Genomic DNA, 13,600 nt, shown 5'->3' with positions numbered 1-13,600 from the left:
CTCCTTGCTGTCCAAAGGACTCTCAAGAGTTTTCTCCAACACCACAGTTTGAAAGCATCAATTCTTTGGCACTCAGCCTTCTTTATAATCCAACTCTCACATCTGTAGCTTTGACAAAACCATAACTTTGACTATATGGACCTTTGTCAGCAAAGTGATGTCTCTGCTTTTAAATATGTTGTCTAGGATTGTCATAGCTTTTCTTCCAAGGAGCAAGTGTCTTTTAATTTCATAGCTTCATTCACCATTCACAGTGGTTTTGGAGCCCAAGAAAATAAAGTCTGCCATTGTTTTTTATTTTTCCCCCATCTATTTGCCATTTAGTGATGGGACCAGATGCCATGATCTTAGTTTTCTGAAAGTTCAGTTTTAAGTCAGCTTTTTCATTCTCCTATTTCACTTTCATCAAGAAGCTCTTTAGTTCCTCTTTGCTTTCTTCCATCCAGTCAGTCAGTCCAGTCACTCAGTCGTGTCTGACTCTTTGCAACCCCATGAATCACAGCATGCCAGGCCTCCCTGTCTATCACCATCTCCCGGAGTTCACTCAGACTCATGTCCATCGAGTCCGTGATGCCATCCAGCCATCTCATCCTCGGTCATCCCCTTCTCCTCCTGTCCCCAATCTCTCCCAGCATCAGAGTCTTTTCCAGTGAGTCAACTCTTCCCATGAGGTGGCCAAAGTACTGGAGTTTCAGCTTCAGCATCATTCCTTCCAAAGAAATTCCAGGGCTGATCTGCTTCAGAATGGACTGGTTGGATCTCCATGCAGTCTAAGGGACTCTCAAGAGTCTTTTCCAATACCACAGTTCAAAAGCATTAATTATTTGGTGCTCAGCTTTCTTCACAGTCCAACTCTCACATCCATACATGACCACTGGAAAAAACATAGCCTTGACTAGACGGACCTTAGTCAACAAAGTAATGTCTCTGCTTTTGAATATGCTATCTAGGTTGGTCATAACTTTCCTTCCAAGGAATAAGTGTCTTTTAATTTTATGGTTGCAGTCATCATCTGCCATGATTTTGGAGCCCGCAAAAATAAAGTCTGACACTGCATTGGAGAAGGAAATGGCAACCCACTCCAGTGTTCTTGCCTGAAGAATCCCAGGGACAGAGGAGCCTTGTTGGGCTGCCGTCTATGAGGTCGCACAGAGTCGGACATGACTGAAGCGACTTAGCAGCAGCAACATTGTACCTGGCTAATTACAAATGGACCAAATCTATTTCCAAGGTAAAGATTAGATGCTGAGGCTTTAATTCTGTGTGTATCTCTTCATTTCTACCATGTAAATATAATATTTACTAATATGTTAAAAAGCAGGTCTCATATACTGAGGCCCTACCATGAGCTAAGCACTTTGTACTTCATTCCCATAAACTTTGTTCATATTAATCTAATCATTACTATTATTTTTTTGTATAGATACAGAAATGGATGCCCAGATGTAGAAAGTATCTTTCCAGAGTTTTAGGGTAGGCAGTGCATAAAATGGGAATTACATTATGGTTGTAGGACTTCAAGTTCCCTATGTTTAATGATTAAATAATTTTAGTTTTAAATCAAATTATTGAAAATAAACTGAACAAGTTCTAGAAGTTGGTAAACTTCTACTCTCAACTCCAAGTGTATTTGTTTCCTTCTTTAAAAAAATTACATTTAAATATTATATATAAGCCTCATTTTGATTTTAGTATTTTAAATAAAACATTGCCATTATTTTATAACTATTTGCAGATATTCTTGAAGGGAAATTTCATAGAGAGAACTATACAAACTATTTTTGGGTATTAACATGTCACAGTATTACACAGCTTGAAATTCAACATCTTATAATATACACTTTAAAATTTCAAATTCCAAACTGTAAAATGCACCCTATTTCCATGTTGAAATATAGTTTTCTAAATAAATGGTTGTCACTTTGTTAATGATCACCTTTAGAAACCATGACTACTAGAAAAGCATTTGAAAGGACTAACCACTTAGCTTTGGGCTGGGTGTTCCAAGTGCAGGTCTAGGATCTTTTACCAATATTTTGGAACCAGCTATGAAAAGAAACAAAAACATTTACAAAATTTAATATAATTAATAACACACATATACAGACACACACATACACAATGTGATGCCTTGTCAATTTTATTCTCTGACATATCATAATTTTCTCCAAAATGTTCTGTTCACTATAGCATCTCAGTTCCCACTCAACATTACTGTTGTACAGCTAACAATTTTAATAATTATCTTCATTAGAATCCAGTGTGGCAAAGAGGATATTAGTGCTACCTTAGCATCTAAGGTAGCACTTTTGCATCCTATTTCTCATTTTAATGCTACCTTAGCATCTAAGGTAGCATCTTTTGCCTCCTATATCTTATTTTAAAGGCATAAATCAACATGGAAATAATTGATCCCAATATTGAAGCTGAGGGCTAAGGGTATGTTCCTATTGCTTAAAGGCAAATAATTTGGATAGGTTTCATGCTTAGGAGTTAAAAATTATAGGGAATTCACTGGTGATCCTGTGGTTAGCACTCAGCTCCTTTATAGGTCAGGCCCCAGTTCAATCCCTGGTCAGGCAACTAGGATCCCATGAGCTCTGTGGCATGGCCAAAAAAGAGAGAGGAAGAAAAACTGAGTAAAAAAATTGTTAAGGTATCCCATGGTGTCATAACAAATTGATGAGACTCAACGGTAAAGACTTAAAGTTTAAAGCCTAACCAAAAGGAGCTCAGAATCATGTGAGGTGCTGAATATGTCTGCAAAGTTGAAGCAGCTCTGATATGCAGTGCTTGTGGACCTGTAAAGATGTACATCTTTTACCTAAGAACAACGTAATGTCTTTAAAGTCTTTAAAGAGATGTTATTTGGGTGAACATCCCCTTGGCTGCAAGATAGGGAACAATTTGGAAACAAGTAGGTATTGATTTGGACAGAGAAGGCCATTTCAGTAGTCTCAGTAGAGATAATGCTGAGTTAAACTGCTGTAGTAGTGATGATAAACTGAGAAGTGGATAGATTTTTTTTGTCTAAAGCTACTAAAATTCTGGTGGACCTAAAGGGACAGGAAGATGTCAAAGGTGATTACTAGATTTCTATTTATTATGTGATGATGGTACCACAAAGTTAGGGAACATCAAGAGACAACAATGGTGAAGGGAAATTGATGAGTTTATATTTGCATGTATTATTTAAATATCTTTGAGAAATTCATGAAGCAATATCAGGTAAGGAAGTGAAAATATAAGTCTGGGATTAAGTCTGGGATATATGAGCTAGAAATATTAATTTGTAAATAATCTTCATAGAGGAGACTAAGTCATTGGCTTGAATGAATTAGATCACCTAGGGAGAGAACACTGAATGAAAGAAAAAGAAAACAAAGAACTGAGCTTTAGAAAAGAGAGAAAATATTAAGCTTAAAAAGGAAATGGAGAATGTGTCCCAGAAATTTGAGGAGATAAAATATTTATTTATTCAACAAATACTGATTAAACACTTTTCACATATAAGGCATTGCTCCAGTAATCAAAATTAAACTTGTAAATACATTGACACAGTTTTTGCCTTTTGTGTGTGTGTGTGTGTGTGTGTGTGTGTGTGTGTGTGTGCTTATATTCTAGTCGAAAAAGGGCAGATGAAAGGATAGGAGAGTGGAGAAAGACAATGACAAGTAAATAAAAGAATAAGATATCACATAACAGGGATTTCTATCATGAAAAAAACTTTAAAAAGAAAACAACCTGTAGTGCCCTACAGAAGCAAAGAGAACGAAACATTTCACAAGGAGAAAGTCATTTACATTTGTGAATGCTTCAAGACGTCAAGAACTAAAGGCCTGAAAAAAAATGTATTGATGACTTTATTAAGAATTCTAGAAAAACTTCCTTTATTCCTTCTTCTGGAAACTGTTTTTCCTCTGGTATATTCATCATATCTTGTCCAGATGGAAATTGTTCTGATCAAGTAAAGCAGCTACACAGGTTAACGTAGCACCTAGATATGGTCAAACTGTCATATAATCCTGACTGAGAAAGGAATTTGGAGATTGATTATATTAAAACCTGTGACAATGAGACTTCTGGATACTGCCTCCCTAACCAAGTTTTGGGAAAGGCTTTCTACCAGACTTACTCTACCAGAAGGATATAAACTCAGGAATGCTGGGAGCAGTTTTCACTACTGAAGTGGGCTGAATATTTTATGTTCCAAATTAATGCTCACCAGGAACCTCAGAACATGACCTAATTTGGAAACAGAGTTTTTGAAGATGTAAAAAGGTAGGAATCCTGAGGTGACATATTACTGAGATAATCCTTACATCCAATGACTGCTGCTTTTCTAAGTGAGGAGGACGTGCAGAGATACATAGGAAAAAATGCCCTGTGAAAACAGAAGCAGAATTTAGGAGGCCTTTAGGAGCCACGGAAAGCCAGGGATAGCCAGAAGCCATAGGAAGCTAGGAAGAGGTAAGGAATGATTCTTCCCTAGAGCCCTTTGAGGATACAGGGCCTTGCTGACACCTTGAGTTTAGGTTTCTGGCCTCAGAACTGTGAGAGAATAAATTTCTATTCTTTCAAGCCATCCAGATTGTAGTACATTTTTATGGTGGCCTTAGAAAACTAATACACCTATTGTGAGCAGAGAACTAGGAAAAGTAATTAAGGTAAGAAGAAAAAAACAGAGCATGAAATGACTCCATCACTTCTACTTTGGTTCCTAAGTTAATTAATTATTTTTTTTGTCTCTTATATCTGAGGAAATCCAAGACAGTACAAAATCTTCTGTTGCAAGCTTTTATAGAGAAAACTTACCTTCACAAACAGGAACTTTTCCAGTCCAGGTGTTATCGGATCTACACACTCTATGTTCTGTTCCACCAGCTAAGAAGAAGCCAGGCTGGCAGGTATAAACTAATGTATACCCATGGGATGGGAGGTCCATCCCTACCACATTTGCATGAGCAGGAGTTTCTGGCTGTTTACAGCTGTGGGCTATGTTAAAGAAAGAAAAAAAAAAAGTTCACTTTTATAGACATGTTATAAAATTTTGAGATTGGAATCATTATATATTTTTATAGGTATGTTAACGCCTTTATACGGGCTTCCTTGGTAACTCAGAAGTAAAGAATGAGCCTAATGCAGGAGATGCAGGTTCAGTCCCTGGATGGCCACCCATTCCAATATTCTTGCCTGGGAAATCCCATGGACAGAGGAGCCTGGCTCTTTTATGGGGTGGCAAAAGAGTTAGACATGACTTAGTGACTAAACAACAACAATGCCTTTATATAAGTATACCTTTAGATATTCCAATGCATCAAGGAAAGCTTATCAATGTAAATGTAAATGTTTTCACAGACTAGCATTTTCTAAACAATCATCTCTGGAACACTGGTGGATGTTAAAAAATGGAGAAAAAATAAAAGATGTATTCTGGAGAGTCAGTATATATTAGCATTTTAAAGAATCTATTAACTCCTGCAGTAAGATAATTCTTAAAGTTTGTCAAACTCAGATTTTCTGTACCAGTTTAGGAAATATTAATTTGTAATTTTTCCTTTATTATATTTATTTAAATTAAAAGGCATGTTTCTAAAGTTAAATTCAATCACAACTCAATATGTTGCTTTGCTATTAATATTCCTAATGTAGAAAGTACAACTGAATAATTTTTTGCACATGGCATTTTCTGGTCATATTTTAGGTCCATATGCTAGCAGTAATTTTTCATTCATTTGATTTTTTTGTCTCCTTTCCTCCATGGTTTTACCCATTACTAAATCTCTCTCTTAACTCCACTATTTCACTTACGACACTACTTGACCCTGCCCCTCAGTTTACTTGTTTTGTGTCTTAGGAAAACCACTCTCTTCTTAGTAAGAGATGCTATGAAGAATCCTCCTGCTAAACAAGACATATCTAATCATGTGTTCATGAATATAGACCCTGTCTGAGAAAGAATGTTCTGTGGACAAATTTGTTTGGAAAATAATTTTTGCATTTTTTTCTTAGTAGAGAAACAACTAAACTATAAATAATATCTAATATTTTAACACATGTAAAAATAATGTTATATGGCTTATATTTAATATAACTTAGTTAATAAAAGTTCATTCTCATTGGGGAAATAAACACAAATGGTCTGTTTCTGCCATATTCTTAACCCTAATTATGCACATGTTAGAAATTCTGATATGCTCTGCAGTAACAGAAGCTACTTAATTTTATTTAAATCATAATATGCCAAGTGCAGGTCTCCAAAGAATCTTGGTTTACTATGAAAGGTCTAGTCACATCCCACACAGCTGTTCTAAAGTACGTACACACTCTAAGGAATTCTCTTTTAGGGAATTTTGCTGTATTTAAGTATAAGCCAGCCAGGCATGTGACATGACTTCTCAGTGGAGTGTTCTGCTTTTCAGTAAACTGTGGATCCACATGAGCCCCCATTATTATTTGGGTGATTCTGACAGGGACAGAGTAAATTTGCAGGACTTATTTGGACTTCAGGAAATCTTAAAAGCTAGATGTCTTTCTGATGAGTATTTCTTTTCCTGCTTACTCTTTATTTTTCTCTCCACCCAAAAAAGGTGGAGGAAGAGATTGAAATGAGGAAGTAAGGGGTGGGGGGAGAAAAGGATAACTCACCAGCTAAAATTTATTTCTAACTATAATTCAAAAAAGATGGTTTACAGTTCCTCCAACTTATGGTCAGTGCACATTTAGAAGCTTAAGGAAATCCTAAGCAATATTCAATGATTTGGTTAAGGTATACATGCACATTTCTTTTCATGGATGTTTCTAGCTTTACTCCGGTTCTCAGAGTTTAACAAAAAAGTGAAAAAAGACTGAGTCACTACTGTGTTGGAGCCTCCTATATCTCACAGTACTTCAGAGACATAGGTCATTTCTATGAACCACAAAATCATCATTATCTAAAATTACCATGTGACCAAACTGAACACAGTTACAAGAGCTTCTCAAAAAGAACGAAACTGTTCCCTGTGCCTTCTGAATTCTTGGAAAACAATGCTCCTCACCAGGCATGGGGTTATGCTATAGTAATAACACTATATATGTGAATTATATTTTATAATAACCTAGAAATAATGTGACTCACCATTTACATGGACATAAATTTATTTTCACACTTGGAAAATAATGTATATAAAGTCTTATCCTTTATAAGTATAATTTCTTATACTTACGTATGCACTCAGGCTGAATTCCACTCCAAGTGAGGTCAGGAAGGCAAGTCCGTGTTGTAGACCCTTGAAGAAGATGTCCTTTTTTGCAGTGGAACTGCACAACACTTCCCACCTAAAGTAAATTACAGACAAAAAACAAATGTTCCAGTGTAACTTCAAATGCAGCAACAGACACAAAAAAGAAAAAAAAAAATGGATGAAAAATGCTTTCAAAAGAAATTCTGAATGGTAGAGGTTGGAAGAAAACTGAAATGTGATTTAAAGTAAAAATGGGGGAAAAAAAGACCAAAGACAAAAAGTAACTTAGATCTCTGTGTACAAACAGCATCAAATGCTTGAATACAATGTATACATAGAAGTCAAACTTTTTGCCATTGTAATTTGAAGAAAATTTATAAGATACCAAAAGGTCGATAAGTTATATATAAACATAAGAGACAAAGAGTCAAATAAAGATATATACATGAAGATGGACAAAGACATGCAGAAATAAAGATAACTATCAACATAAGAGGCAAATGAATACGGAAGACAGTAAATGCAATATGAGATTAGACATGAAGGTGTTTACTGGACTGTATTGGTAACAGAAAAATACAATGGGAAGACGTTATTTGCACTAAGCTTTTAGTATTAGTCGCTCAGTCGTGTCTGACTCTTTGCGACTCCATGGACTCGCTAGGCTCCTCCATCCATGGGATTCTCCAGGTTAAGAATACTGGAGTGGGTTGCTATTCCCTCCTCCAGGGGATCTTTTAAGAGATATTCAATTTGTACAAATATATAGAACAAAGTTTTTCAAGGTGGGGTCCCAGACCAGTAACCTCAGCATCACCTAGGAACTTGTCAGAAATAACAACTCTGGAACCTTAGCAACCAGTTATCTGTGATTTAACAAGTCCTCCAAGAGATTTTAATGAACACTGAAGTTTGAAAACAACTGATATAATAGTAGAAAAGATAAGAATATTATGAGAAAATATATAGTGGTTAAAACATATACCATGATATTAATAGTTGAGGAAAAAAGAGGACTTTTGGTTAGTTAACATAGATAATTTACACAGTGAACTGGGGATTTGGGAAAAAAAGTGGTAAACAAAGAGATACAGGTGAAAAATAAAATAGACCCCAGAGGCATGTATACTTGGCTTTAACTTTGAATCTGATCTTACTTGAATAAGTTATATCTCCTCTTTGAAACTTAATTCCCTATATAAAAGTAAAGATGATATTATCTATCTTGAGATATAAGGATTAAATAAAATAGAATATCACTCCATATGGGCATGGGACATAAACTTTAAATAAATTCCAGCAATAATTATTAGAACAGAGATATAATCAGTTTCTGAAGAATCTCAAATAGCAGGCTATAGTGTTTGAATCTCTCAAATAAAAACATAAAATTGCTAAAGCTTTCAGAGCAACTAAAATTTCTGTAGAAAATATTTTTGAAAAACTAAACTAGCCACTGTATGGGGAAACCACAAAACAGAAGAATGATGAACAGTAATTCTAATTATGAAGGTTGTGTTGCCATTTTAGATTTGAGTGGATAAAGTTTGACCAACTTGTGGCAACAGACGTATAAAGGAGATTGTTTACTTAAAATATATGACAGGGAGAAAATTACCAGAATTTATTAAGGGGTTAGAGACAGAGGAGAAGATAAGGATTATAAGAGTCTGGCACTTCAGCCTTCCCCACTATATGGAGTCTGAAAATGTTCAATTTTTGCCTTAAGGCTTTTCACATTGAGACCAGCTATATACTGGTCTTCATATTCTTGTTATTAGCAAGAATTATGCTACGACCAAAACATTCAGTTCCAATAGTCATTCTCATAACAACCTTTATCCTTCCAGTTTTCTCATATATGTCTTCCATTACAGCCTCATCTCTGCATCCAGGAAATTTCTTACTCTCTTAAAGCCTGATTTTGTCCAGTGCTACTACACTGCTCTACTCCAGGGAGCACTTTCATGCTGTATTCAATATGTGCTAAGTTGCTCAGTCATGTCTGACTCTTTGTGACTGACGCTATGGACTATAGCCCACCAGATTCCTATGTCCATAGAATTCCCCAGAAGAATACTGGAGTAAATTACCATTTCCTTCTCCAGGGGATCTTCCTGACCCAGGGATTAAACCTGCGTTGGCATGTTGATTCTTTACCACTGAGACACCAAATTCTTCAAATTATGCTCCAGAGCATGCCATTCACACTCCCTGAAGTTGTGCAATGTGGTACTACAGATTTTTTACTTCCTTGTGTGATTTATACACCTGATCATATAGACTTGGCAATTTTGTTCTTTTGTAAGACCAGCTCTCCAAAACCCATCACCTCAATCAACCCAGCAATAATACTTTTAGCTGAATCTCAGTTAATGGCCACCCTTTACCCATAAATCTCCCCTCTTAATCTACCATTTTACTTCCTAAATCTTTCTGAAACCATCCCCTTCCCTTTTCTCCACATATACAACTTATTTCAGTCCTTGACATTGTTTCTCAATGATTCTCCAACTTTAGCAGATATCTTAATCACCAGAAGGACTTTTCCAAATAAAGCTAGCTGAGCCTCCCTCAGGAATTCTGACTAAGTAAGTCTGGGGGAGATTCCCAAATCCACATTTCCAAGTTCCTAGGCAATATTGCTGCTGCAGATCAAGGACCAAACTTTGAAAATTATTATTATAGCCAATTATTATAATCACTTCCTGTCTCCACTTCTCTAATCTTGACCACATTAAATTTATTTTTCACTCGGAAGTTAGAGTGATTGTTCAACATGAAAGTTCCACTTTAACACTATCCTTTTTAAAATCTTTACTGGCTTATCCCTCATAAGATAAAGCTACACCATGCTAACTTGGCTGATAAAAGCCTCCGTAACCTGATCACTAGCCATCTCTCTAGCATCACCATTGACCACTTACTTTTACTCAGATTGTGCTTGTATAATATTGAACTTTTGCAGTTCCCATAATGCATGCATATTTTGACACTGTCCCTCCCACATGGAATGTATTTCCCAACTAATTTTTTCTTAGATCTTACCCTAAAAGATTTAGCTCAGATAAAGTTTCTAGAAAGCTCTCCTTGCAGTAAACAGATCAGGAAAACTGTCTCTTTTGTGCTTCCATAGCTCCTTTCATTTTTATCAGTGTTATCAACCTACCCTATAAAATAATCTATTCCATTTGACCCATACACCAAAACAGCTTCTCTTAGCCAAAAGTTCTATGCTATTCACCATCATATATAAAGAGCTTAGGAAAGTGTCTTAAAAATGTTGCACCAACTAAAGGGATGGTGACTAATGATTTAGTATAAAATTATTTGACTACTTAAAAAGGTTTAACATGTCTATCAGTTTCTTAAAATGCAGTGATATCCTTTCCATAATTTAGTAAAGTTAAATCATTATTTGTTCTTTGAAAAGTACATTTGGGTTATTTCAGAAACCTTTATATTAGTAAGGAATGAGAAACATGATGGATTACATACATTTTTTTTTAACTTGTAAGACTTTTCCCTAACATCTGTAATCTTTTCTGAAGTCATAATAAATACTGATTTATATATTAACCAGATACCATAGAACTAAAGTCTAAAGTTTTTCCATACATCATTAACACATTTAAATAGTAAAATTTTTGTCAAATTCACAAATATCTGGTAGTGGCGGTTTAGTTGCTAAGTCCTGTCTGACTCTTGGAATCCATAGACCGTAGCCTAGGCTCCTCTGTCAATGGGATTTCCCAGGCAAAAATATTGGAGTGGGTAGCCATTTCCTCCTCCAGGGGATTTTCTCGATCCAGGGATCAAACCGTGGTCTCCTGTATTGCAGGTGGATTCTTTACCAAATGCGTCACCAGGGAAGCCCCACAAATATCTATACCAAATATTTATAGATCTAGAGTTATACAAATTTAGAAACTGATTTTTATTCAGAATTTTTTACACTCAAATCAATCATCAAAATATTCTCTAGAGACTTCCCTGGAGGTCCATTGGTTATTATTCCATACTGTCAGTGTAGATGACATGGGTTTGATCCCTGGGTGGGGAATTAGGATCTGGCAAGCCACAGTGCAGCCAACCAAAAAAAAAAAAAAAAAAAATCTAAATATTTCAAAATGCTCTAAACATATTATAAAATGTTTTCTAAATATTACTGAATTAATAATTTTGCCAGTGATCAATCCACTTAATTGTACATTTTACATATCTCTGCATCCTTTTCCAACTTGCCATGTAAATTCCTTTCTGACTATAAATAATTTCTAACATAATTTGAATATTTGTAGAAAAATAGTAGTATCATAAAATTTTCCATTATATAATTCTGAAAATTCTTGTAAAATAATTTATGTACAATTTTCCTACCAATATTTACTAACAGAAGTGTTATGTGTATGAGGAATTATATATAATGTGAAAATTAATTTTAAAAATTATTCTTATATCAAGAATTTTAAAAACCCATATCATTTTAATCGCAGTTAATGTTTAAATAAAATTTTCTTTAAATTGTCTCAAATTAGTATGCTGTCTGCAAATGCATTAAAAATCATGATATATCTAATTAGTAAGTATGACTTATCTTCTTTAAGTCTTTATTCCCTCTTTTAAATGTTGTATATTGGTGTTTTTTGGTATTTTTATAGTTCTATTAAACATTTTGCCCAAGGAAAATTGAGGCAGCTTCTAATAAAATTTTGATAAATTAAAATTAACAAAATTGAAGTAGAAAGGCAAAGTAATAAAAACAAAAGGATAACACATATGCTTAAGATGCTTAAGATGCAAGGGATTTTCACTGACTGAGCATCAATTTTGGGCCCTGAGAAAAACTGAATTAAGGTGTTTTAAGAATTTTAATTAAAAATAATCAGAATATTTTAATTTTAAAATTTTAATTTTACTTTTTTGTTTTAAAATTCATGTTATGATATCCACCATTTAATGTAACAAAACACTATGTAACATTCAATGTACTTATGTACTTCTTTCAATTACAAACTGGAATTCATATATAATTGTTATTTTGTTTTTTTATTTTGAAAAAGTCATTTAATCCAAAAACCATACTTCCACATATTTTGTAGGGGTCATTACATAAAGTAAACAAATGTAAGAAAGGCAAGTTTCAGAGGCAACTCAACAGAACCTATATTTCTTTATAGAGATGCAGGGAACTCCCTGGTGGTCCAGTGGTTAGGACTCCTCACTCTCACTGCCGAGAGTTCGGGTTCCATCCCTGATCAGGGAACTCTTCCACATGCTGCAAGGAATGGCCCAAAAAACACCCAGACCAAAAAACAACCAAAAATTCAAAGTTCTTCAATATGGCTTGCCTTTATCTATTTATCCACTTCTAGCATTACTTTATAGCCAATCTTGGATGATCACAAATAATTGATCATGTTGTCTTTAGTTGATTATTTCTGTCTCCCTACTCCTCAATCATGGATGCTTTTTAGTCTCTGTAGTCAAGACAGAGCTTTTCATCAAGGATATTTTGGTAGGGTTAAATATCCAAGTGTTAAATAACTTAGAATTAAATATCTAAAAGTCAAGTTAAAAATATTTTATATTTATAATACCTTTATATAACAAGTCCTAAATCAGTATGTCTTCTAAACACCAGAGCTCAATTTAGAGTAATAAGCAGTTAGCGAAATATTTGTGTTTGGTATTTCCTCCATAATTAATCTGGACATTGCATTAATCATTTTGACAGCAACTTTCCTTACTAGTTAAACTTGTTCCAAGTGACAATATTTTAGATAAAAAGAGAAATTACTTTAAATACTTTTTTTTTCTAATGCTAGAGTGTTTGTCATCCCTAACAACAGGAGATATATTCTTATATTTTAATAATTATATCAATGTTCAAAAAGCTACTACATAAATCTTTATAGAAAAGGAGAATGAACAAATAAACATATTAAAAATAAAATTAAGAAATGCAGAGTGCTTCTGCAATTCATAACTATCCCTTTTCTCCTGTCCCTCCCAGAAGTGGGCTAATCACAGCTATGATTTTATTTGACTCACTACTGGTCACTAGATCAGACCAGAGATAGATACAACAGTTGTTAACACTTTGATTCTGTCTCTGGATATCTGAAACTGAGATCAAGACAATCTTGCTGTATGTGACTGAGATGTAAATAGAAATGATATACCTTTTGCCATATGGCCAATCTACAGAGAAAGAAAATGAAGTATATAAATGCAGAGTAATTGAAGAGACTTAGTACTGTTGTCCAGTTCCTAGATTTTAGGCTTGATGAGTCTCACCCAGATCTCTTTTCTTGTGGCCTGGGACAAACCCACACATGGCTTGTAATGTCTTTAGTTTTAAGCTGCTTCAA

General features: G+C 34.6%; 1 protein-coding gene across 2 annotated transcripts in view; it reads right to left on the bottom strand.

Annotated features, from left to right (window-relative positions):
• The window catches only part of CSMD3 (CUB and Sushi multiple domains 3), a 1,383,361-nt gene that overhangs the window by 19,667 nt on the left and 1,350,094 nt on the right, over positions 1-13,600 (bottom strand). For both annotated transcript variants that reach the window (XM_069601113.1, XM_069601114.1), the window contains 3 exons: positions 7,209-7,320; positions 4,816-4,995; positions 1,981-2,046 (listed from right to left, as the gene is read on the bottom strand). In XM_069601113.1, the coding sequence (XP_069457214.1) occupies positions 1,981-2,046; positions 4,816-4,995; positions 7,209-7,320 (358 nt within the window). The remainder of the gene's footprint in view (positions 1-1,980; positions 2,047-4,815; positions 4,996-7,208; positions 7,321-13,600) is intronic.

Source organism: Ovis canadensis, chromosome 9 (genome assembly GCF_042477335.2).
Source record: "Ovis canadensis isolate MfBH-ARS-UI-01 breed Bighorn chromosome 9, ARS-UI_OviCan_v2, whole genome shotgun sequence".
Classification (NCBI taxonomy): domain Eukaryota; kingdom Metazoa; phylum Chordata; class Mammalia; order Artiodactyla; family Bovidae; genus Ovis; species Ovis canadensis.
Note: the sequence above shows the minus strand (reverse complement) of the source record. Positions and strands in the feature narration are given on the sequence as shown.